Genomic DNA, 27,771 nt, shown 5'->3' with positions numbered 1-27,771 from the left:
CTGTGTGCATATAAAGTAGAGGAGAGCTTCAGCTAATAACACATCCCTGAGGCTGACACAGGCCTTCTGGAAGGGGAAGTTTGAAAGAGAAGAAAATGGGGAGCAGTTGCAGTCACAGTAGGGTGATTGTATAGGGTCTTATATATCATTACATGAGAAGTTTAGGATTATTGATCAGCATCTTTATACAAAGATGTCAATAATTCTGTAATTTAGAGACAAAATGTATTGTAAATGTTCAAAGGCTACAGTAATTAAAACAGTACATGAGTATAATAAAAGACAGATCAAGGACATTTGACTTTTCTAAGTCCAGAACTATCAAAAATTCAAGTGTTAGTAAGATCTAATGTATAATCATGGTGATCTTTTAAATCAACAGAGAGAAGAACCCAGTAAGTGGAGCTGGGTGATTGTTAGTAATTTGGAAAAAGGAAACATACAATACGAATTCCCAATGGACTCATTTCAAGAGTTACATGAAGAAGAAAACTGATAATAATTTGAAGGGTAGGGACTTCTGTGTGACCTGTAGACTGGAAAAGTATTTGTAATAAATTGTTCAATCAGAATCCATAAGGAAAATTAGTGTCCTTCTAAATATGTTCTAGAGCTCCCCAATGCGGAGACACCTTAATAGATATTTCATTGAAACGGTTACCATTGTCAAATTGCCACAGGGAAGCCTAAAACAAATCAAATGCAATCCTTTATTGTCAGTGCTCTTTGCATCTGTAAAATGTCAATGTGTACTATGACTGTCTAAGAAAGAATAAGAAGAAAAAATAAAAAATATAAACCTTTTTCTAAACATATTTGACTAGGAATCTTTTGTGGAGTTGGGGGGTTTGGGAGAGCTTTCACAGAATTATGCTGAGTAAAACAATTTGAAAATACTAAAACTTTAAAGTTTAGAGTTTCAGAAATGTGATAAGGAAAACAAGAGAAATTGGTGCAGAGTACATGTAAAATATTTTAATAAAAATATTGGGCAGGCCCTCCCTAGTGGCACAGTGGGTTAAGGCACAGCACTGCAAGCTGGCCACAGCCGCTTGAGTGTGAGTTCTATCCCGCCCTGGAGGTGACCCAATAGTGTGGCAGACCTCTCCTGACCCGCCCGCTGCTCCCCTCAGCAGTGTACTTCCTCAGTCGGCCTGTTCTGCTCCCCACTCTGTCTCTGGTGAATCCTCTTACAGCTCCTGTTTCTCTGGCCAGTACCCCAGTTCTGTGTGTGTAAATAAATAAATCTTAAAAGATAAAAATATTGGGCAAACAGGCAAATTACAAAAGAACAGTAAACAATAGAGTTATAAAAAATTCAATTTTATGTTATAAATTTCATAAATTAAAAAAATAAATTAAAATGTGATAATCCTTTTTGCCTACTACATAGTTTAAACATGAAGACTAAACAAAAACAGACCCTCCAAAACCAACCCCACATTTATGGAAGCATGTCAAAGGGATACATGAGCCGAACAAAAAAGTTCCCAAAGGACAAATTTAAGCAACAAAATAAACACACCAGTATTAGCTTTTAACCCAGAGTATAAAATAAAATAAATACTGATATACATAACTGGTACAATAAACTTGTAAATGGGAGAAAAGAGATAAATTTCCTGTGCAGGAGAGTTCCATATCATTTATGTAGATCACCCCCCTCGAAGGAGTGGAGCATAAGTCCCTATTGAAGTGGGCAACTCACAGTGACTGTCTTCTCAAAAGTAGGATGTGGAAAGCAAGTGGGGAGAGTGAAATCACAGTGAAGAGACCTGACAGACACTACCTCCTCCTGGTGGTTAAGACCAGCATCAAAACCCATACTTTATGATGATGATGGTATGAGCGCTTAAAGTAATGTGATAAAGATGGCACTTTATACCTTCCCCAAACTCAGTTGTTACAAGAAACTTCCCCAAGCTCAATTATAATAAAACAGAAAAATTCCAGCAAGGCATCCTATTGATCAGATTGATTGGTAACCCCCCAAATTGTCAAGGTCATCAAAAAGAAGGGAATTCTGAGGAACTATCATAGTAAAGAGGAGACCAAAGAAACATGACAAGTAAATGTAATGTGATGTGCTAGATAAGATCCTGGAACAGTAAAGGTATTGTGATAATTGCAATGCAATATATAAACATATCAAATCATACTTCATGCACCTTAAACTTACACAATGTTGTGTGTCTGTATAGCTCGACTTAAAAACAGACTAACATAGGGCCTCTCTGGTGGTGCAATGGGTTAAAGCTCCAGCACTATGAAGCGATTCACAGCCACTACAGCATAAGTTTGATTCCTCGCCAGGGAGCTGACCCACATGGCACAGCAAACCTCTCCTACTGCTCCCCTCTGCAGTGTATTTAAGTACATCTGCCTGTTCTGCTCCCCACCCTGTTTCTGGTGAATCCTCTCAACCCTGCACACCTCTGGCCTGCACCCCAGTTCTTGTCTGCATTAATCTTAAAAAAGTAAGACTAGACTAATATAAATCAATTAATTTCATAAATGTATACATATCTACCGTGATACCTATTTTACAAGATACAAAAAGAAAGAATAGTTACTGTAAAAACATAGTGGCACAGCGGGTTAAAGCACTGCACTAAGAAGCTTAAGCCACTTCCACACGAGTTTGATTCCCGCCTGCCCCAGAGGAGATCCACATGGCGTGGCAGACCTCTCCTGACCCTCCTGTTGCTCCCCTCAGCAGTGTGCTTCATCAGTCGGCCTGTTCTGCTCCCCACTCTGTCTCTCGTCCACCACATTTCTGGCCTGTACCCCAGTTCTGTACGAATAAATAAATAATCTTAAAAAAAAAAAAAAACTAGACAGGGTAATATACAACCGCAGGTTAAATTTCAAAGCTTAAGCACCATCTAGCATCCATCTGTTTAGCATAGCAATTGACACGAGCGTGTTTAAATTTTGTCTTCCACATGCCCCCAGTTTAAAGCTACACATACGGTGTGCTTACAATTTTGTATTCTATTGTTCACTATCACCAATCTTGCCATGTCTCTATACTTAAATTTTTGTTATGAATGGACAATATTCTGTTGTATTGCTCTATATCACAAATGTTTTAACTGTTCCTCTATTGTTTGTTTCAGCTATGTTTCCTTTTTTCTATTATTAATGATACTAAAAGATATCTTTTATGCATTTGGAACTTTAAAAATCTTTATTAAATAATTTAAAATTCTTTAAATTAGGGGTCTGGCACTTCTGTGGCTTTCCCATGCCACAGTTCCTTCCAACTCTACCAATTTGTAATGCAACCCACAATAAATGCACTTCTCTGCTCCCCCCAAGCCTACTACAGATTATTAAGAAATAATATGTATGGTTTTTTTTTTTAAAGATTTATTTATTTGTGCATACAGAACTGGGGTACAGGCCAGAGGCTCAGGGGCGGTGAGAGGCCTCACCAGAGACAGAGTGGGGAGCAGAACAGGCAGATCGACGAAGTGCACTGCAGAGGGGAGCAGCGAGGGGGTCAGGAGAGGTCTGCCGCGCCATGTGGTCACCTCCGGGGCAGGCAGGAATCGAACTCATGCGGAAGTGGCTTTAGCTTTTCAGTGCTGTGCTTTAACCCTCTGCGCGGCCAGGGAGGGCCCATAATATGGGTTTTGAGAACAGTATTTATCAATACTGTTTTCTTAAATATAGCAAACGTTCAGACTAATATAAGATGCCAACAGCAGAAGAAACTGGATGTGGGGCATGTGGGAACTTGCTGTATGATCTTCTCAATTTTTCTATAACCTAAAATTGTCCTTTAAATGATACCTTAAGATTTAAAAAAATAAATGAAACTGTACACAAGACTGCCCGGTGTTGATGAGGGAGAGCTGGCACAGCCATTGTCATTACCAGTTAGTGCCATGGCCACTCTGGCACAACTTTGGAATAGGCTCGCACAACAACAGTGTACGCACTGCATACTGTTTGGTTGGGCACTTCAACCTCTGCTGTAAAAATAATGGGGGCTGTATGGAAACTTTGATCTACAAATATGATTATTACCATATTTTTAAAAGAGCCAAAAAGTTAGAAACAATTTTAAAGCACTTGGATTTGGCTAATTACATACTAGTGTATTAATAAGATGAAATATTATGTCATTACTAGATATCACCTAAAATAAGAATGAAAAAAGAAAAAGCTAAATGGAGCAAAACAGGTTATGTGTAATGTGATAGGACTCCCACTGTAGTGTAAATTGTATTTAAACTTGTATTAAAATCTCTTGGCATTTAGTGAACAAAATGATGTGGATGGGGAAGAGGAGAGAAATATTCATGGGTCAAGGGCAGATCAGGAAGCACCCAGGAGGCCATTGTAACGCGTGGGCTTTTGGCAGAGTGAAATGTAGAGATAATAGTGTTTTCATAGAGAAATGGCTTGTTTTGACTTTTTTTTAAAAAGTATGTAGAGGTAAAAGTGTTCAAGCAGGGAAGCTACTGGAAGTGAATACAATCATTTAGATGAACATAAATAAAAATAATTCAGCATGGCTCAAAAAGTCCACCAAAGGAAGTAAAAGGAAAACTATGCATAACATATTATGAACAGATGGGTTTGGTGTTTTGGTGGGGAGATTTTGTGTTCTCCAAATGTTCTAGAGTGAATTTATAACACTTTGGTAAAGAGAAAAAAAAAATGTTTTGGTACACATAGAATATATGTATATGATACTGAAAATTTTATCTTGAAAAAATTATACATTCATACGCTGGAATCTATTTTGAAGGAAAGCTACTTTGTTAAGTTTAAAAAAATCTGCTATAAATCATCTCAGTGAGTCCTTTCCCCAATTCTTCTAGGATAAATGGACAACTCGTGGCTTTGAAAGTCATTAGTATGAATGCAGAAGAAGGAATCCCATTTACAGCTATCCGGGAAGGTAAGGACTATTGAAGTGGACTCAAGAGATCTGTTTTAAGTCCTTGATTTGGTTTAAAAAAAAAAAATGGCTTGAGGGCCTCTCTAGTGGAGCAGAGGCTAATGTCTCAGCGCTATGGAGCTCTTTCTTGGCTTCCACTGTGGCATGAGTTCTATGCCCAGCCAGGGAGCAGACCTTTCCAGCCTCATCCGCTGCTCCCCTCAGCAGTGTATCTTAGAAGATCTGCCTGTTCTGCTCCCCATTCTGTCTCTGGTGAGTCTTCTCACCCCCACCCCCACGCCTCTGGCCTACACTCTAGTATGCATAAATAAATGAAAATAAATCTTTTCTAAAAATGCATTGGATACATCCATTCATTATATATAGCTTTTGAAATTTCTAGAAGTAACATTGTAATTACATCTTTATTCTCTATAGCAGATTGCCAAGTGTGTTTACACAAACATTTCATTACTTTCTCTTGAGAAAATTAAGATTCAAACTGTTATTATAAATTCAATGAGTATTTACTAAATATCTTCTGTATTTTGTGCCTTGCTAGTTGTTAAGACTAACACCCCAAAAAAATCCACATAAAAGAGGAGAAAATAATGTAATCACACAGAATCTCTGGGCATTTTGCCTGAAAATAATTGCAGATAAATCTTGAAAAACTCCTTGGAAAGTATATTCTTTTGGTGTTTATATTTTCTCTATACCCTGGATAGGACGGCAAATGAATAAGGAGCCTGGGGTCAGATAGACTTTGGGTTTGAATCTTAGATCTGCCTATCACTATTGATATGACCTTGGTTAGATTTCTTTACCTTTTTTACATTTAGTTTAGTTCGGACAGAGTAATAGAACCTATTTCACTGAGTTGTTATGCAGACTAAATAAGACTATACATATAAAGCACTTTTCAATTTCTTCCCAGAGTTCAACAAATGCTGGCTATTATTACTCAATTTATTCCCTCCCCTTAGTGATGTCTTATTTACCATCAAGATAACAGATAATTTTTAATCTAAAAATCAAGAAACCAATGTAGTGAAAATAGGTCATTAAAAGGCTGCTTATCAGCCTTTGACATGAACCATTTGAAATAAAAAGATAAGGTTGCTATCCATCTCAGAGAAATGAATTTCCTGGTCTTCATCTCCTATTTAACTCCATTTCCCTTCTAATAAGCAGCACAATATATGCAGAGATTATTGTTGGGTGTTGTAAAGGGTGAGGGGGGAAAAAAAAGATCTGATCTTTTCTCAATATCATTTTCAGTCTTAGAACAGATGATTCAAGTTACAAGTGTTATAAGGGAGGTTAAAATAAAAAAGACATTGTAAACTAAGATGAAAACCAGTCAGTCTCAGTGTGGCTAATGGAGTTAGTAGATTTTGAAGTGAGTCTGGAAAGCTGGGTTATGCAAACAGGCATGGAAAAATAATTCAGAAAATGAGTTTATAACTGAATTTGATGCCACTTCCAAAACTCTTTCAGAGCCTCTGGGAAATACGTCATTTTGAATTTAAGTAGAAGGGTCATATGGCTTTGGGTTAGCCAGCCACTCAGCCTGGTGGGATCAGGTGCATTCTGGAGGAAAGCATGGTTTTAAGTGTTTAATATAATGAAGGCTGCATTTACTAATGCACTTATTAGTGGGCTCAATGAAAGAATGATCAGATTTAGAAACAGACATGTGGATAGGTTCAAAAGCGTTTCTGAACATATTGGAAATCCCCAGGTCCACAGCAGAAGAAAGTGTCTCTAGGCTTGGATTATTTTCCTGTTGTTTCCTTTGTGTGCTCTTGAACTTACTTGTTGCCTATAGGGCTTGTCTGGCTCTGATTTTGCCCACAGCCAAGTTTTCAGGTAAAGACATTTGACTTTAACAGTGAAACCTTCTGCTGGTTTTGCTAACAGATGGTTCTCAGCAAGGTTCAGAAAAGCTGGATCTGTATTGTTCTATATGCTAAATGTTTCTTTTATTGCATATTTACCAAGGAATTGCCTCTCCACCACAGGTGTTTGCAATTACTTTTAGTATTCAACTGTGAACTTTCTTGGTTTGTTTTATGGACTTACCTTACTGAATGCTTTGCTTGTATAATATTAAAACCACAAAAGGATTTTTTGACACATTGGAGGTTATTAGGCATCCAATTTCCAACAATGAATGTTTCTTTTCTCCACCAGTATAAAGGCTGGGGGCCCAGGTTTGAGGAGTCCTCTCCCCTCAAGAAGATATGAGGCCCTGCTTGAAAACTTTGGCACTGTCCCATTTTTCCTGCAAGAACTTCAAGGATGTGAGACCACGGAGACAGGAGGTTAAATGAGAAGGGCTGGAAGGCAAAATAAGAACAGCTGGAGTTCATTAGTTAAAATCTAGGGTCACTAGCTAAAAAGGCAACCGAAAGCCACGTGCAGACTTCTTTAAAAAGCCTTGAAGCAGTTATTTTCCCAACAGTTTGGCTGCTGTGATGGTGTATCAGCCAAGATTTATTAAGTAGGATTTTACTGCATGTATGGTCCCTCTCTACATAGTTAGAATACATGTGGCAGTTTATTAATCAGGTCATTTAGAATACTTTTGATCTTAATGAGTAATATGAAATTAGCAAAAAATATGAACAGCACTAAGGAAAACATATCTTCATACATGTGCCAGATACTTTTCATGTGTTACCTCCTTCAGTCCTCTAAACAGTCTTTGGATATATATCACTGCTAGTTTTCCAATATGGAGCCATTATTCAAACCGAATCACTGTGATTCAAAAATCCATGCAACTCTCTATACATTCATTCTACAAACATTTGTTGAGCACTTTCTATGGCCAGACGCTGGCCTGATTGCGGAACACAGGATTTCCCACAAGAGACATATTTCACTGCCCTTTCGGTAGCGAAAACTTTAGCTACTGCGATAGTAACTAAAACAAACAAACAAACAAACAAACCAAAACTGGTTCTAGAATTTATACATACATACATATCTATGTATATATAGTTTGTCAAGTGATCTTTTACTGAAGCATTTTCCTTTGCGGCTTTTAACCGGCTTTTTTTTTTCTTTAAAGATTTATTTATTTATTCGTACAGAACTGGGGTACAGGCCAGAGATGCGGAGGGTGAGAGGATTCACCAGAGACAGAGTGGGGAGCAGAACAGGCAGAGCGACGAAGTACACTGCTGAGGGGAGCAGCAGGCTGGCCAGGAGAGGTCTGCCTCGCCATGTGGATCTCCTCCAGGGCAGGCGGGGAACGAACTCATGCAGTAGAGGCTTAAGCCCCTTTGTGCTGTGTTTTAACCCGCTGCGCCACCAGGGAGGGCCATTAACCGGCTTTTTAAACCACTCCGCTGCATCACCACTGATGTCACGAATGACGTCAGGAAGGTGGCCGCATCAACACTGCAGCCGTCAGACTTGCGAGCCCCAAGATCTCTTTAATGGTGCATAGATTTCTCTAGTTAAAGATCAGCCCCGCGTTTGTCAGGTTATGTGGAGACAGCCATCGGAAGCCATCGGATATTTTCATCATCCTTAACGTATTTCTGCATCTTTTTGTCTCCTGGCAGGTCCTTAAGGTCTTTGATGATGAGGCAGAGGCAGAAGGCAAACAGGTCCACCTCAGTCTGGACCTGTCTGTTATGCCTGGTCAGGTTCCCTGTAATTCTCAGACCCTTCCAGTCACATGTTACCTTGGTGATGCTATTGCCAATTTTGCGGGGGTGTGGGGAAGTACATACCTCAGGGGCCAATCTTGAGAAGGAGAGCAGACCTGGTACTGAGTTCACCACTGGTGCATCTCAGGCACATGACTTGAATCTCGTGGGGGTTGAACTTAAGTAGCACATGGAGCAGCTGGTGTGAATGAAACTGAATTTGGGTTGAAGACAGTCACACCTTGGTCTCCTCTCTGTCTGGCCTTTATTAATTCAGCCCAAAGTCAAAAGACCTAGAATTGTATATTTTATGTTCATTTTTAAAATCAGCAGGAAACATTTTCATTCGAATAGGCTCATTATTTTAAGTTTTTATAAACGAATATTTTCACTACTTTTATTAGACTATCAACAAACTACTAATGTGCATCATTTTAAGTATCTTTTTTAAAAGTAGGAACTTTTATTTAAACCCATGGCTTTCAGCCTCTTAGGAGCATTTGTTTAGGAAATAGTCTAGAATTAACCTTTTTGAAAACTATACCAATGATACAATTTCCCATTCTCCATACCCCATTACCTTTTTTTTTTCTTTTTTAACTCTGATAACAACTCTGGGAGGTAAGGGAGATTACTTTTGTTGTGGAGATGAAAGAATCTGCACCTCAGAGATGTTAGAAAATTTTCCTGAAGTCTCAGAAATAATAATCAGTTGTTAGAATCCATCCCATTCTAGTAAATATCCTTTCTAGTTCATTAGAAATCCTAAGGCATTTCTCCTTAGCAATGATAAAAATAAAAATAGAACCCTTTTTTTATAATGTATTTGTATAATCACTTGGCAACATACAGAAAAACATTTAAAAATAATATATAAAATATATATTTATCAGTTCTGATTCTACCAACTCTAAAGCATTGTTGAGTTGTGATATTTAATTAGAAACAGTTTCAGCTGGGAATCTTTTAAGATTACTTCCTGGTCGAAAACCTTACCAAGCAATTTATCTCCAATCTGTATATGAGAAAACGGAGCCAAAATTAACTCAGGAACCTTCCCGAGGTCATACAATGAGATAGAGGAAACCAGGTAGAACTACTAAATCACTGCTTACTACAAAATAGATCACAATCACAACATGTCTGGTTGACAAGATCTTCCAATGGATGTTGTCAAATTTTATCATGGACATAGCACACCCACATGTTTACAAAAGCCTTTTTATAAAACAATATGATGCCAAGACAAAAGTATGTGATCGGGGTTATAACTACAAAGGAATTTGATGGTAACTGTCTAACATTTGTCTTCATATTTGTTTAAATGTATATAGACATTTTATTAGAATGAATAAATCATTGACTCATTGACATGATTTGTGACAACCAAAAAGAGCAACTAACACTCTTTTTTAAATGATTGCCCAAAGGGGGTTGGAGGTGGGAATATCCTCATTATTGAACTCCTATATAAACGTATTACAACTGTCTGACCTTTATGAATTCACAAGTACTTATTAAGGCTCATATGCCAGGCCTGTGCTAGGTGTTAGAGACACAAAAACAGGTCAGGGACAATCCATGCCTTCAAAGAGCTCACTCTCTAGGGGCCTTTGACTATTAGGCACTCCCTACATAGAGCCATATTCCAGGACTTTGAGAGTCGGCTCTGTTCTTTCCTGTCTTCAACATCTTTTATAGACCAGAGTGGAGAAACATCAAAACGTCATGACACATTGTACTTACAAAGCATCAGATTTACCAAAATTCCCTCAGCTACAAACCCCAACAGAATTGATAAAATCAAGAATTTAAAGTTTCCTATCATTACAAGATGAAAGTGATAATTAGAAAAAATTATTAAATATCTTAGCTATATGAAAAGCAGATTAAATTCCATTCAATGTTTAAACAATTGGTCACTCAGGATACCTTCTTGGACATTTAAAAAACATAAAGAAATACTTTGCATTTTTAAAAGGAGCTGGGTGACATTGGTCATGGGTCATTTTCCCTGATTTTTGGGATGATGTTTTCTCCTGGTTTTCTCTTTGGTTTCCTGATAATCATACCAAATTAGTATATGTAAAATTCTTAAAACAATGCCTGGCATACAGTAAATGCCTAATGAATCCTAACCATTATTACCATTATTATAAAAGTTTTTTAGAAGTGCTCACAGTCATTCCATTTGTCTGGAAAGACTCCCTGGTTTATCCTTGTGTCTTTTCTTTGAAGAAAAATAGAACCACTATATTTAGAACATGTGAATTATAAAAAAAATTTCCCAGAAATCAGAATGCTGATTTTTAGGATCTCTTCCCTTCTCAGTTGGCCTTTGCATCTCTCAGCTGATTATCCTGCAGGACACATGACATTTTACTCTGAAGTTTATGAAGTAACCTTGAAATCAGAAGATTTTTCCTTCTTGGATACAAGACCCACATACCTGATGTTGTAGGCATTTTAGAACCATCCAGTGATTAAAACAAACTATATATGAATACTAAAAGTTAGATGCTTTAGACATCACCTACTTTGTGATACAAATTATCCACTATCACTCATTAATATTCACAGTTTCCATATGAATACTTCAGTAGTTCTGAGGTGTTAAAAAAGCAGTAATACATGTGACCATACCACAGTGTTTATAATCTAAGGAAGAAGACAACTCAAAGAAACAGGAAATAAAATCATCTTTAGCAGAAATAACCTACGCCAACCTATATAGGTATAGAAATGAGAGCAGGTGATTAGTGACATTAGTCAATAATAAATATTATTGTGTGCTTACAGTATACCGCCGTTGTTTTAGGCACTATGGATATAACAATAAGCAAAAAAAAGACAGAAGCACCTGCTTGCAGTGGGTGTTATATTCTCAAGGATGGAGACAGACGATAAATAGATGTATCAGATATCAGGGATGACAAGTGGAGAAGAAGAAAGCAGGGCGCAGGGACAGAAGATCACTGAGTAGTCAGATGAAGGGGGCTGCTCTGTCCCAGAGGGTGTCAGGGAAGCCCAGACCATATGTATCATTTGAGTAAAAACCTGGAGAAAACATGCAGAGAGATGAGATCAGCACGTAGGCAGAAACAATAGTTATTGTAAGTCTTGGGGGAGAAATGTGTTTGGAAGTGTCTCAGGACCAGCTAAAGAGCAATGTGGCCAGAACCAAGTGAGCAAGGGTGAGACTGTGAACTGATGAAGGCAGGGAGGCACCGAGATGGTGGCCATTGCAGGTCTTTTAGATCCTACTGTGAGGGAGAGTTTGGAATCAGGAGGGGGATATGCGTGGAGATCCATTTAAGAAGGATCACAGTGGATGGCTGTGGAAAAGAGACTACAGAAACGAAGGAGGCAGGAGATACTTGAAGTAATTCATAATGGTGGCTGGACATAATGGTGGCTGGCCGGCATGATCGTAGGGGAGGTGGCAAGAAGGGGAGTTGTAGACACGTTTTCCCTAGAATTGACAGTAGGCTTGCTGTTGAATTCAATGAGCAGCTGAGAAAATATGTTGCATTTGTTGCAGTGGTGAATCCTCATCAGAAGGATTTATGGTTTAAAGAGATTTCTGCAAGGAAATCATAGATCAAAGATAAGACTAATCATGCAGATATAAGGAAACAACAGAGAAATGCCAAAACCAACACTCTTCCTACTTTTATAAAACAAAACTTATCAAGAAAGCCATTTAAAATAAAGATTTATACCCACTGTTGTTAGCCGTGAGCTTCATCCTAAGTAGATGTTTATTCCTTGAACTGTTGGACAAAAGAGAATATGAAGCCATTATACAAAACATGCCATCATGATTTTAAAAGTAAACATCAGAAACTTTAGTAATATACTTCAGAGAGACTAAAAATATATTTTAAATATCTTAATATTCTTAGCAGTTTCAGCTTTACTATATCTTCAATATCTAATTTTGCTATATACTGTGGCTGGAGGTGAGGGAACAGGACGGTGAGAAATTCATCTCCGTAACTTATTAAAATAAAATACAAGCACCCTTAACTAATGGTCAGAAACCATTGGAACGATGGACAGTGTTGAACACTCTAGCAGAAACACAAATAAATAAAATTTGAAGATGTTAATCTGGGAGTTGAAAGTGGGGCAAGAGCTTAGTGCTCGGATATTAATTAAAATTTGCAACTGTATGTGTGGTGGTTTACATTAACCAAGAGTTCCATGCATGGAATCTGACTCCATCCTCATGTCAACTCTGTGAAGTCAAGTTTTAAAGGGTGTTATCTCTTTTTCTAAGAGGATGATTGAAAATTGGGTTGAGATTCCCTCTGAGCTCAATCAGATAGAAAGTGAAAGGTCTGGGACTCTTTAAAGTTTCTGGCTCCACCGTCAGATGTTAAGACACTTGATGAATATACTTGATAAGTTAAGTGCTTACTCTAGGCTGAGGGTTGCTCTAGGTGGTGTGGCAGCCTTCGGAAGAGAGGAAAAGTCATTCCCTCTGTTCCCATGTAGCCTCAGTCCCAGACGAGGGACATTAAACAGAGGCCTATGAAACTACATTTACAAAGCAATGTACTTGTAAAAGTGGAGTGGTGAATTTAGCTCATAAGGATTCAGGGGACAAAAAGTAAGAGTTAGCATGAGTCATTAGAGCAGAGGAGGGTTTACAGGTATAATAAGGGCTCTTTGGTGGTAAGAGTTTCCCACCTTTGAGCTGACATACACAAAGAAGGAAATTTGCCCGCTCACAGAACTGATAACCGTGGATTTGCAGCCATCTTTCTATATATCACCAGGAATCTGTGCCCTTCCATTCTCCAAGGAAGACAGATTTTCCTGCTTGAGTTTTATTCCCCAACTTGTTCTCACCAAGGTTGGTAATCTGGCCACGGCAGCTTCTAACTGAATTGTATAAGCTCAGCTCTCACCATGGAAAAGAAAACACTTCCTCCCTGATTATACCATCAGAGTAGGGTTCTCCCAGGCTTGGGTCCTGTGCCTGTAACTATCTGAGTCACTACGTCCATGGGGCTGCTGTGCTCTGATTGGCCAGACTTGGGTCACATATCCACTAGTGGAGGGTATCAGTTCGACCAAATAGCATGGGCTGAGTAAGGAGTTGTTAGTTCCCCAGAGGAAAATAGAGGTGTCCCCACTAAATAGAGAATGACTACCATAGGGTAAAACAGCAGAGAAGCTAAGATTGCTGAAGGAAGTAATTTTCTCCCCAAATTTGAAGGAAATATTTGAGCATGTTTTAATTTTATGGAATTCTGGCAGAGCATTGGTATACGAGACTCACGTTATGCAGATATACCCTGCAGAACACTGAAGTTATGATTCTTAAATTTTCCTTTAAGTTTGAAGGACACTATTTCTTCACAGAGGGATACCATGTAATGATCCTCTGTTGTTTTGTGTTATAGTAGCCATTCTGTCTTTAGTGGGGACACTCCTATTTTCCTCTGGGGAACTGACAGTCTCCTTACTCAGCCCATGCTATTTGGAGGGACTCATCATTTCCTTACTGTGCCTTTTCTGGCCTCCACACCCCTGAAGCTGAGTGTTTTCCTATCTTTGAACCCCTAAAAGTAGCCAGTCAAATCCTCTCCAACCTACTCATGACTTTCTGAGGTAACCTCTCCCTTCCTTAAATCACCTAATAGTAACCAGGAAGGAAGTGTTTTCTTTTCCATGGTGAGAGCTGAGCTTATTGAAAATGCAAGAAGCAGTCCTTGGCCCTCCCCCACATTCACCCCCTGAAGCCTCTTTTTCTTTTCATGCTTGAATCTTCTTCCTCCCATAGATGTTTATGGCTCTTCCTTTAAGATATCGCTATACTTTCTATTATGTTTCAAGAATTATTCATTCACTGCTCTTATACCTGCCTACTACCAATTGCATCCATGGACTCTGATGACCCACTATGGAACTTTGAATTTTAGAGAATGGTCACATGTTGCAAAGTTCTGCTCTAGAAGGCAGGACACTCCTTTTCCTGCTTTCCAATGACCTTTATATCTCCAGGCCTCCACTTTTGTACCTCTGAAGTAGAGAGATGATAAAATTCCCAAAGGAAAGCATTTGCAAAGTGCTTTGAGTGCTTTGATGAAATTGATTAGGTAAATGGAAGCATGTGTGTGTGTGTTTTTTTTTTTTGCTGCTAATCTAATCGTAAAAAAATAAGATATATAAATACAATGATTCATCATTTAGCAAATAATGAAGGTCCTTTGTGATTTAAAATATTATTTAAAAAAGAATTTTCAATCAGTAAAAACAAGACTTGATTTGAAATGTTTTAAAAACAAATATTGCTTAGTATCTTTAAAGACTACTTTCATTATCAATGATTGAATTAACATTTTGTTTAATTTTTCTAGCTTCTCTCCTGAAAGGTTTGAAACATGCTAATGTTGTGCTCCTGCATGACATAATTCACACCAAAGAGACACTGACATTTGTTTTTGAATACATGGTGAGTTGCCTCAGTATCTTACAAAATAGAGAAAAAGACTAGTGCTCATATAATGAATCTGTTAATATTTTATAGCATGATAAAACTTTCAGAACAATGTGGAAAGTGTCATGGAAATTTTCATTATTGTGCTTACTAGAGACTATTGTTCTTGTGCTCATTCTTTAGTCCTGCTTCTTTATACAATATAGTTGCTGTTTTCCCCCCTGCCCCATCACCAGCAGTAAGAAGCACTTTTGACTTTGCTCCCTAAGTAAAACTTTGCACTTGTTTTAATCATTATGTGAGCATTAGTCAACATTTTTCCAAACAATAAAGATGTAAATCGCCAAGGGTTTTAAAAGCTGTACAAGTCTACCAAAATAATAACTCATATTTTTGAAAGGAAAAGTTTCAAATAAGCAGGAAACACAAGGTATGTGTACTTACCTCCCTGGAGAGTGAAAAATCCCTGTGACATTGTGTACAATAGCAGTCATTTAAAATTAGCATCTCTTTGTGTTAAGAAACAGGCTTCCTTCTTAGAGCAATCAGTTAGAAAGACAAAGTGTGTTTCACCATAACAGTGGGGGGTGGGGGGGGAATGTCTCAAAAAATCTGGTCATGTACTTCTTGCACCTTATTCTCAAAAATTTTAAACTTTGTAATCCCTCTGACAAGAAAGTCTCTGGTCTGATGTGGGACCTTATCCAAGCATCGCTGACTCTGCTCTCCACCATTTGGTCTAGCACACAGACCTGGCCCAGTATATGACTCAGCATCCTGGAGGGCTGCATCCTCACAATGTCAGGGTGAGTACTTGAAGGTTCAGGACTCTTCTGGCTTGCCCACAGAAGGGGGATTTTGAAATAGAATGCTACCACAAGACAAAGTCTCATGATACTAAATCAGAGGAAAGGCATTATTGATGTCCTAGAGAAAAATTGTTTGAAAAGGATGTAATATTTATGTTTTCTGGACAGCCTTACACTGTCTGTCATTGTTATCATCAAATGTTATCTTGAGAAGTGTAAGTCAATTAAAAGGAAATGCAGCCCTCCCTGGTGTCACAGGGAGTTGAAGCACAGCACTACGAAGCTAAAGCCACTTTCCCATGAGTTCAATCCCCGCCTGCCCCGGAGGTGACCACATGGTGTGGCAGACCTCTCCTGACCCGCCCCGCTGCTCCCCTCAGCAGTGTACTTCGTCAGTCTGTCTGTTCTGCTCCCCACTCTGTCTCTGGTGAATCCTCTCACCCTCCGCATCTCTGGCCTGTACCCCAGTTCTGTATGAATAAATAAATAAATCTTTTAAAAAAAAAAGGAAATGCATTAAAAGGTAAGAAGTGAAGCTAGGTCATCCTAAGACAAATACCTTCTTTCTGTTGGTCTGTGATCAAGTTGGTGTTAAGGTTACAGTTCCCACTAGAAGTAGGAATCAAACTACTACCTTTGCTGGCTCTTAATCAGTTACCCTTTTGCTTGTTCAAGAGATATTATATGTGGAACTGATGGAGGAACAAAAAGAAAACCTAAAAGGAGCCATCACAAGATTAAAATCTGACTCACACAAGGAGGTCGGGGTAGAAGGGATTAACATGACCATTAACCAACCCAGTCATAGAAATCAAGATCCTTAGGCTCTAGTGCCTGATCCTAAGACATAGGCTCAAGAAGGTGTCAGATTGCTGTAGGGAGTGTCAGAAGCACACACCTGAGGGTACAGCTATAGAGACTAGGCCCATTGTGAAGTCTCTAGTTCCTTTCTGATTTGACATAGTTGTCCAGAATCAGCAAGAATCTAAACACTCACAAAGATGAGCCCCTTCCTACCAAAAGAAGAGGATAAAATCTAATGCTGTCCCTTTTCTAACAAACCTGCTCTTTAAATGTAACTAATGTCTCTGTCTTGTGGAGAAACTCGCCTGGGAAACTTGCCATGTGTCGCAGAAAGGGGAGCTCTGGTGAAACTTTTCCTATAGTAAACCCAAGGATCCCACACTCCAAACTCATCTCCAAAAATCTACATCAGGACTAACTTCTAATTTTCCAGTCATTGGAATATAAATAATAATAAGCTCTTAACTAGAGGTAATGCTACACTTGTTATAAATTTTAGAAGCCACTTGTAGTTCATATTTTTCATTTCCTAAGGTGTTATTAGCATTCATTGTTTGACCAGAAATATAACCTTATGAAATTCATATATAATGTATTAATTCTCCTATTATTTAATTTTTTCATTTATTATTTCATTCAAGAAATATTTATCATTAAGTTCTGAGGTTTCAATAATAAATTGTTTCTTATTTTCAATGAGCTTAAAGAAGCAAATTGATAAGGGCTGTGGTCCAGTTAGCTAGGAATACTATGAAGACTCCCAAGAAAGGGAAACTCATCCATTTTTAGCAGCAAGAAGGCAAAGCTTGAGGATAGAAGGTTGAAAAGAGTTAAAAAACAGTGTTATAGCTATTAAAGTAAAAGTGGGGGCCCTCCCTGGTGGCGCAGCAGGTTAAAGCACAGCACTAAGAAGCTAAAGCCACTTCAGCATGAGTTCGATCCCCGCCCACTCCAGAGGTGATCCACATGGCCCAGCAGACCTCTCCTGGCCCGTCCGCTGCTCCCCTCAGCAGTGTACTTCATCGATTTGCCTGTTCTGCTCCCCACTCTGTCTCTGGTGAATCCTCTCACCTCCCCTGCACCTCTGGCCTGTACCCCAGTTCTAAATAAATCTTTAAGGTGAAAGTGGGATAGAAAACTAATTAGGGAAGCCAAGAAGGAAAGTCTGGTGATAAGTTAAGGGCCCTGGTGAAGATGAAAACCATTAAATTATCTGCATGATCATGGAATTCTTTGTAATGGCAATACTTAGAAATTTGAATCGAGGTGTAGAGAAAGTAGCTGGATTGACTGAGAGGTGGGTTTTTGCCAGATATGTGAGATGAAAAGACAGTTGGGCAGAGAATTGAAGAGATTGAACCAAATATAAACTAAGGAAGGAAGTGAAGACATGCAGGTTGCTAACAGCTATGGAGAGCAAAGAATGAGGGGATGGGAAAGAAAAACTGAAAAAAATTTTCAGGCTTCAGTGACCACACATAATAGATGCTGTGTTAAAAGCTGTGAAGGATAAAAAAAAACATGAAGACATGATTATTGTCCTCAAGGCACTTACTAAACACAAAGCAAGAAAGAAAAAAAGGGGGGAAAAGACACATATACCAATAATATTACAGAATATTTATGAATAATGCCAAAGAGGGAGTAAGACCTAGTTTTGTAGACATGCAAAGAAGTAACAGGCTTCTCATTTAAGAGGTTTTGTTAAGTCAGGACACAAAACAAAAACACTGTATTTGAAGAGACTGGAATAGAGGAAGATTTTACAGGAAGAGAGAATCTCCTCATCAAAGATAAGGAACTGGGAAATGAGAATGTGCTCAAGGATCCAAAAGTCTTGAACTGTTAAGGGTTGAGGGACCAACATGTCTTTCAAATCTTTGGGTTCTGATCTATTAGTGGGTTCTAAAGTCCATTTGATGATTAACAATCAGCATTTTTTAAAATGAAGCAGAATGGATGAGGGAGGATAGAAAATAAGTGTGTTGCACATAGTATTTAGTGTAATTATTATTTTGTGCAATGTTTGTTCTAGTTGAAATTATATCTATATATGGATTTGAACTTTGGACATATATGTATGTATGTGCATTATATATGTGTATATATGTTTATATAGTAAGTATTATATATATATCTATATATATGTATACACACACACATATATTTATTTCTGTGGGTTGCAGTCAAAAAAGATTTAAAAATTCTAACTAAGTTCCTCATTTTGCAGAATTGGAATCCAAAGCTTGAAAGGACAAATATTTTGTTAGAGGTTATAGAATCAGGTTTTGGCTTTGCTAAAAGTGATTTTTTGTTAAGATTTCTTTCCACTAGTGCCATACTCTGTTCCTGTTGGCCTGAAATGTAGAATATATTCATGAAATAGGATACATAAGTCTGAGGAAATAGATTGGGGAGATGGCTGACAGCCTCACTTTCTAAGATGTGGACTTTATTCCTTAGACAGTTGAGTCATTAAAAGGGTTTGAGTTGAGAGAGAATGACATGATCAGAAGGAAATTTATGTAACTGTGGTCTGTGGGATAGATTAAAGAGGGGAGACTGGAGTCAGGGATTCCAGTTAGGAGTTTATTGATGTGGTCTAGCCCAGTGCTTCTCAAACTTCAATGAACAGACGAATGACCTGGGGATCTGATTTAGTAAGTCTAGGGTGAGTTCTGAGTTTGTGAATTTCCAACACGTTCTTAGGTGATCACTATAGATGCTAGTGGTTGAGGACTACATTTCAGTTAGATGGGTCTAGCTAAGAAGTAACAATGGCTTAAATTATGGTAGCAAAGGTATGAATGGAAAGGAATGTGAAAAATGGAAACAAAGAAAAATTCAGGGGGGACATGGTGACTAACTGTGTGTGAAGAGCGAAAGGATGGTGCTAAATCAGGCCAGTTTTGAGTGTGGTTCACCAGGAGAATTATAGTTTTATTAACAGGAATAGGAGAAGTTGGCTGGGAGAGGAAGAGGCCTTTTCTTGTTTTAGGCATAGCAAGTGATGAAACCTCTACCTTTTTTTTTTTTTTAAAGATTTTATATATGCATACAGAAATGGAGTACAGGCCAGAGGGATTCTGGCGCAAGGATTCACCAGAAACAGAGTGGGGAGCAGAACAGGCAGATCGACAAAGTACACTGCTGAAGGAAGCAGTGGGCGAGACAGGAGAAGTCCGCCCAGCCATGTGGGTCACCTCCAGGTTAGGGATCGAACTTGCACTGAAGTGGCCAGGCTTGGCTTAGCTTCACAGTGCAGCACTCCAACCCGCTGCACCACCATGGAGGGCCCCAAAGCCTCTACTTTTAAGGGATGAAAGGAAGAATAAAAAAACAAGGGACCAAGGGAAGCATCTTTTAGGAACTTAAAGGATCCAGAAGAACAGATTTTCATGAAAGTCATGGGAAGGACCATTTCAAGGAGGGTGTGGTGGAGAGTAGCTGATGCATTAAAAAATGACACTGAGAATCATATTTGACAGCAAGCTCTTTGTAGACATTTGAGGGACGTGCTAATAAACAGAAGGAAATGTTGGAGTTATATGGAGGCACAATGAAGACATTATCCAACCAAAATCAGTGGGAGTAAGGATGAGTTTCCCAAAGTAGAGGCAGCAGTGACAATGCAGAATGCCAGAGAGGACATGGCACATTCCAAAAGCTAAAGATAATTCAGGAAGGCTGCACTTTAAAATTAGCTGTCGGGGTAATTAGAGACGAGACTGAAAGGTAGTCAGGAGCCATAACATGAAGAGCCAAACAATGTCATGCTACTTTGTATGAAGAGTCATTAAATGATTTTAAACTAGGAGTTGATCATTCTGATTTCATTTTATAAAGATCACTCCAATTACATCACACTAAATAGATTGAAGGGAGGGTAATATTCTTTTTTTACTGATATAGTTCCCTGACCATATATTCTTGTTTTTTTCTTCTATTCCTACCCTTGTACTCATTTCTTGTTCTCATTCTGTAAATGCTGGTGTCTCCCAGGTTTCCAACCTTGACTAAGGCTAATAAGGACAATAGTGATACAGATGTAAGATGATGGTGGAGGAAAGTAACATGCAATCAGTTCCTTACAACTGACTGCAATGAAGGAAGCAGCAGTTATTTTTCTAGCTTTGCATAGTTAGATGATGATAATGCCATTTCCTGAGTTAAAAAAAAAAAAAGCACAGACAGGCAAGTAGATTTTAGAGAATATAGTAAAGGTAAGCTGTGGACATGCTGGCTTTGAGTTGATTAAGGGATGTCCAGCTGCACTTTGGTCTAAAGTTCAGGAAAGGGATCTGAGTTGAAGATGAGATTTTTGAACTCATCAGAATAGGGTTGTTAATTAAAGCAATGTCTGTGATAAGATGGCAAAGGGAGAGTGTTTAGATGATAAGAGAAGCAAGTCAAGTGTGGAGCCCTAAGGAAATCAACATATTAGAGATCAGCAAGGTGGAACCTATGAAAAGAACAGCTAGACCAATAAAAGAACAATTAAGAAATGGTTGTACACAATGAGAGAACGAGCTTCAGGCAGAGGAACATCGTCAACACCACCAGAGCTGCAGAGAGAAATAGAGAGAGATGTGCATTGGGTGCCCAGCACAAAAGGCGTTGGGGACCAAAGTAAAAGTCATTCTGAGTGAAGATCATGACAGAAGTCATCTTATGGGAATGTGAATTCCTCATGCAAAAGACAAAAGCTTGCATTTGATGGCAAGACCCAGTGTGTGACCTTATTGCTGAGAAGGTTGATGTTTTAGGAATTGATGTTAAGGAGACAACTGTCTCCTGGGTTCCCAAGTTTTTCGGGAATGATGGAGAGTGGTGGAGAATAGCATGAATGCAGTGGGGAGACATTGTCAAATGGCATGAAAGTCCAGGAACAGGGATTTCCACTTAAGAGTGGTTTAAGTAATGGTTTTGAAGTGGTGCTGGGAGTTGGAGGAGTTTAATAGTCATGGAGTCATGGCCATAGAAGACAAGAAGGGAACCATAGACTGGCCTGTGTTTAATTTCTAAAAGAACAAGTTCCAGGTATTCCTGATGAGTGGGAAGGCCAAGTCTTCCCTGCAGGAGTTGGCTGACAGATCTGATTGTGTTTTTGAGGGATTCCAGCCCAGGTGGCACTAATCCACAAAATTCTTTTGTTCCCAAGAACCTCATTGTGTTGGAAACAAGATGAAGCCCTGGGGAATGGGAAACCTCTGTGGAAAGAGTCACCCACGGTCTGGCTCAATGTTGACTGAGAAGACACCATCCATTTTGGTCATATTACTGGTAAAGCTTCGATGGTGTTGAGGCAACAATTCAGGTTGCAAGGGATTAAAGAGTGAGTGGGTGGTGAGGTTAGTTAGCAGAGACTGCAGGCTTGAGAATTGTGGCTATGAAATATCATACCTTAATACGACCGAACTTTAACTTTCACAAACGCCTATAGACATTGGTGGAGCCAAGGTAGAAAGACACTGAAGAACAAGAAGGCGGCTGGTGGGTGTGACTAGTTAATTAGTGAGAACAGCCTATACTTGGGACATGAAAAGCATTCAGAGTGGCCAGGAGAGGCTCTGTCTCCAACTCAGTCAGCCAACTCTTTCCTTCCCTGCCTGGTATAATGTTCTGACTTTCCCCAGGGTGGTGTAGAGGAATTAGCAGGTCTAAGTTTGAGTCCTGGCCCTCACTCTTTAGACATGTTTTGAAGTCTGCTTGATCCCTAGAGCTCTTATTTGTAAATCAAGAGCATGCTTATTTGCCCCACCAACTGGTTTTAAGGATGACAGGAGGTGCTAGGCATTTCATAAATGTTATCCTCTCTTTCTTCCTTCTGTCTCTAGCCCTCACTGGTCACTATCTTACCTGTCTCCATTTCCCTCTTTCCTTAGCACTAGCAGATTGAGTAACTCTTTTAAGTACAGACTACGGCATTTAAGTTAGTCTTTGCATTATCTTTTCCATGGGCATTTTGATTTATAACTGATTAGACTGTCAATATTAAATCTCAGCATAGGAATTTTGTGGCTTGGTAGCTAAGACGGTGACGAGTGGTTAAATGGGAAGGATGTTTGTTTGAAGCCCCTGGAAGAAAAAGCATTGGGAAGCATCAGAGCCAATGAACACTGAAGTAGGAAGTCTCAGGAAACGCTTGACATTCCTGCTATCTTGTGAACCTGGTATGGGACCTGCATGGAACCCACATAACCACAGCTGTGCTACATAAACGCCCCAGCTCCTGCTTTGCTCATGCTTTGTTGATCATCCATTTACTCAGCGTCTCCAAGTCACTATTAGGTCTGTGCAGGCCCCAGCAGCTCTGAAGCTCCTACTTGCCAAGATGTGATGGGAAAAGTGGATGGATTGCACAGGCCGACATCTGCTGTTTGCCTCTGTCCCAGGAATGTCAGAACTGGCCCTTCTTTTCTAAACTGCCAGAACATGTTCTCAGATGGCGTAGGTCTTCGTAAACAATACTCGGTGATGGAATTCTCAATTGCCATTGGCAATGGAAAAGAGCAAACAACACAGAATAGTGAGCTTTTTTTTCCCCCTCCTTAAGCTTTTGTATTGGAGTATTGGGGGGGGGGAATATAATAATATTTAGTTTCTGTATCTTATAGCCACAAACTACATTTTCAAATCTGGAGTCAGAATATGCTTTTTTGTTGTTGAGGGATAATTTCCTTCGGTTTATCCTCCCTCTTGGTCTATAGTGTATATATCCCTTGTTTTCAACTTTGAACTTGAGATTTTAAAAATAGGTTTAAAAGATAAACCTATAAAGTTCCTTTATTTCCTAATACCATCTAAGGATATATTTCCTGGTCTGGTCTCCTTGTGTTTTTAAAAGGATTCATAGCAGAGTGCATAGAAAACTGAAATAGTTGTAAACCTTAGAATATCATTTCCAGGTCAACTTTGATCTCATATGCCAAAGTTCATTGGTGGGAAATAAAAAAATTAAATATCTCACATCTAAATCAATAACCAGTGTTCCAAAGGAAACTTCAAAGTTTCACTTTAGCTATTTAAGGAAGTCTGATGCCTTCTGTATCAAAGAAATGAGATGTCAGAAAAAGTCAGAATCCCTTTGTTTAGGACCTGTTCTACTAACTTACTTTCCTGGTCGTTTTTTTCCCCCTCTGAATGTAAAATTGCATCTCCGTTTTCTTCTTCTTCTTTTTCTTTTTTGGTCTCTCAAGAGACACTTTTACTATATTCTTTCAGATGACTGTTTTTGATTTAGAGGAGAAATCAACACATAGTGGCTCAAATCTGCTTAGATAAGGTGTTCATTCCTTCCAGCTTTTTATGTTTCAACTTTTGCGAGGCCTGGCATACATCCACCACCAACACGTTCTTCACAGGGACCTGAAACCTCAGAACTTACTTCTCAGTCACTTGGGAGAGCTCAAACTGGCTGATTTTGGTAAGTCACCCCTCGAGTCTCTTTCTGGGATGTGAACAATGATGCTTTTGTGTGCACATGTTTAAAGCATTGACTAGGCCTGGCCTTTGAAAAGTAGAGGCCTGGGGAATCCGAACCGTTGTGAGGATATCAAAGCACCATATAGGAAATGTAGGGCAAGAAACAGGGGATCATTAGCTTCTTGGGATCCCATGACACCCCAGTCTAATCAGATCCTAAAACACAGGCACCTCTACCACCTCACCTCATTTTTGATACAGAGAGATTTGAAGGGTGATGTATACTTAGTTCATTTCCCCAAATCTGTGCATACACAATTTCTATCCGAGTAGATCAAGGTTATCCCAGCATGGCAGGGTAAAGAGAGGTAAATGCCAAGATATAGGTAGATTCCTGCTGGGATGGCAGCTTCAGGGCTCTTGTCTACATGTGTATTGATGCAGATGTGACTCTAAAGATATCTGAGATTTTTATTCTCATCTAAGTGATGTAGCTTTCTCCAGTATCACTATATCTTTCCATGTTAGCACTTGCAGTTTTATACTTATACTCTTATATGGGTGTGATGATTCTGTTTCCTCCTCTGCACTGTGCATGTTGTGAGGGCCGCCTGAGTCCATCTTTGCTTATCTTTACATCTCCAGCGGCTGGCTCCATAGTTGTTGTTTGATAAATATTGGTTTAAAAAAACTGCTTTGCAGTAAACGTGGATCTGACATTTGCTCCAGTAAGTCTACTTCTAGCTATCTACCCAAAAGAATTCTAATTCTAAGGGAAACCTGCACTCTCGTGTTAACTGCAGCCCTACTAACTACAGCCATATTAATAGTAACATGGCAACACTGTAAGTGTCCCAGAACAGATGCGTGGATCAAGATGTGGCTTACATACTGTATGGCATACTCCTCAGTTATCCAAAACGATAACCTCCTGCCGTTTGTGGCAGCAAAGATGGATTTTGAAGGGACAGTGCTAAGTAAAATAAGTTAGAAGAAAGATACATGCTGAATGGTATCACTAACATGTAGAATATAACATAACTAAACCAAGAGTCAGATACATACAAAATTAAAAACTAACCCTTGATAGCTGACTGTAGAACTGAACCTTCAAGAGCCAGGTGGTGGTGGGGTGCTGGGGGAGACAGAAGGCCAAAGGCTTCTGGAAGGCAGCACAGTGGTCTGTGGTGGTGGAACATGGGTGAGTTGGTGGTGGTACAATACAGTGGTGATAACCTGATATCCCAATATTACCTATGTTAAAGTCAATAAATTATAAAAACAAAATTGTCAAATTTAAAATAAAAAAAATTAACTGGCTTGCATGAGCTGAGGACCCACTGTTCTGTTTGGAAGATGTCAAATGATGGGAAAATAGCTATAACCCTTTATTATGAGATGAGCTCCCATCTGGACATTTGAATGCTTATCAACTTCCCACAACAGCAAACCTACTTATTGAGGTTTGCTTATTCCTAGTTGTAGACCATATCATTCTATGAGATAAGTAGTCAACTTAAAAAAAATTTCTCAAAAAAAAAAAATTCTCATTTGCAGAGGAACTCGAAAATGACTCCTCAGAGATCCTACCGAACAAACTAGGTTGGATTAGCAGTTGCCATCCTATATCTGTGGCCTAGGAGTTTCTGGACTGCAAAAATGGAGGGTGGCATCGTAACCTTGGACTGAGTTCCATTGTTATTACAGAGACCCAAAACTATAAAAACTAGAAACTTAACTTTCTCACACACCTAAGCAGAGATTGTGTGGTCTCCTGGTCTGCTCTGCTGTGGCAACCCAGCATGCCTAGAGTACTGCCCCATGTGCATTCAGCTAGAGGGCTGTCACCCCCTCACCTTGCAGCTGAAGGAAGGAGCAAAGGGGAGAATGCTAACCTCCCCATTAAGCATGTGAACTACAAGTTCATGTATCACTCCTGTGCAGATAAGGCAAGAAACTAGTCGCCTTACTCCACTTAGTTGTGAGGAAGGCCACTTGTAGTTGTAAAATAGGCCAGAAGTTAAGAAATTCACTTGGTTTCACATGAGAATTCCACAAGGATCAAAGAGTTGAGCAGTTGTACTAAACGCACGCAAAGTTTGTACATTATTTTTAAAATGTTTGTGCTGCCAGTTAACTCCATGGCAGAATGCATCTCTTTGGCTCCCCAGGAAAAACCAGCATAATGATTTCTATGTTTTCCCCTCTGGTCAGGTCTTGCTCGAGCCAAGTCCATTCCTAGCCAGACATACTCTTCAGAAGTTGTGACGCTCTGGTATCGCCCTCCTGATGCCTTGCTGGGAGCCACTGACTATTCTTCTGAATTGGATATGTGGTAAGGGCTTGTGCCTAAAAACGAAAAAACGTAAATTATCCTACCTGTGAGGGTGGTGTTATCATCTTCACTATGTTTTAAATAACAGTAACATTTATATAAAGAAATATAAAGTGTTATTACATACATACTGCATTTTACTTTTCAATCATTCTGTGAGTTTTTAACAGTTCGAGAACTGAGAGCCACAAATGTCTTGCCCAAGGATTCTTCTGAGTCTGATACTCCCTACCACACCCCTTCTGGCTCTCTCCTTAATCTTTTGCCTGTCTCTCTCTGCCTTCAGAGAAATACACACATTCTCCCAAACCACCTATACACACACACACACGTACACTCACACACAAGTCTGTGTGCATGCATGTTCACACACACGCAAACATAGTTCAAGGACAGATTAAAAACAGACCAAGAGTCAGTAGGCCCAATTTCCATGTCAATTCTATTTCTAGTCAATTACCCTGAATCAATTATGTTACCTTAAAAAAAGTTATGTACCCTCTTTGTGTCTTGTTTTTCCATTTTCAAAATAAGAGTAATAAACCCTCCTCATGAAGGGTTCAGTGGAACAACAGTACAAGAACCAGATAGATGCCATCAAGTCACATCCTTGGGGAGGCTTTTGGATTAACAGAGTGAAGTGGTGAGTGTGGGATGTCAGCAATCATCACCTCCCAGTAGCGGTGTGATGTGATCTGGATCTTATTTCTGAAAATATCAGTCATTCAGAGACCACAGGTAGAAGGTAGTAACTTTATAGTCATAGTCGCCTCCTCAAAGATACAAAATATATGTGTATTTACCTCAATTCCTTAGGTCTCATATAAATAGAAAGCCCTTTCGTTGTTCTTAATTCTATCATAAATTATAAAAATGTAACAGTGCCCTAAAAGGCTAATCTAAACTCTAGGAGTTCCCAAAGAATGGAGAAAGGTTGTAGAAATTTTCTTCCAGTGTCCCTGAAGTCAAATACCTAGTATCGTTTCTAGAAACATCTGCTGCTAGTCAAAACCCTCCTGAAACTGTCAGCTCCCACGGCTCTGCACTTTCTCATCACAGGCCATCAGCAGGCTCTTTCTCGGCTCTTAACTCTCCTAGTTGTGATTCACAAGCAGAGTTTTGCTTCTACTTATCACTTTTAAACTTTGTCTTATTATGGAACATGGAACATTTACAATATTCAAAAGATTATATTTTATGTATATTGCATATATATATAATAGATTTCAGTGTTTCTCAGCCAGGGTCTATTTTGTTCCCCAAGTACATTTGGCAATGTCCAGAGCCATTTTTTTTAATTAAAAAAAAATTTTTTTTTAAAGATTTATTTATTTGTGCATACAGAACTGGGCTACAGGCCAGCGGCTCAGGGGCGGCGAGAGGCTTCA

The 27,771-nt window shown here is 39.1% G+C and overlaps 1 protein-coding gene across 1 annotated transcript in view; it reads left to right on the top strand.

Annotated features, from left to right (window-relative positions):
- CDK15 (cyclin-dependent kinase 15) overlaps positions 1 to 27,771 on the top strand; it is a 79,139-nt gene that overhangs the window by 4,318 nt on the left and 47,050 nt on the right. Inside the window, exons 4-8 of the mRNA XM_004674385.2 lie at positions 4,836 to 4,915; positions 14,931 to 15,025; positions 15,754 to 15,816; positions 23,926 to 24,049; positions 26,263 to 26,383. Coding sequence (XP_004674442.1) covers positions 4,836 to 4,915; positions 14,931 to 15,025; positions 15,754 to 15,816; positions 23,926 to 24,049; positions 26,263 to 26,383 — 483 coding nt within the window. The remainder of the gene's footprint in view (positions 1 to 4,835; positions 4,916 to 14,930; positions 15,026 to 15,753; positions 15,817 to 23,925; positions 24,050 to 26,262; positions 26,384 to 27,771) is intronic.

Source organism: Condylura cristata, unplaced genomic scaffold (assembly GCF_000260355.1).
Source record: "Condylura cristata isolate star-nosed mole 26May11 unplaced genomic scaffold, ConCri1.0 scaffold00002, whole genome shotgun sequence".
In the NCBI taxonomy this organism is placed as follows: Eukaryota; Metazoa; Chordata; class Mammalia; order Eulipotyphla; family Talpidae; genus Condylura; species Condylura cristata.
The sequence above is the reverse complement of the archived record's forward strand: the minus strand, read 5'-3'. Positions and strand labels throughout refer to the sequence as shown.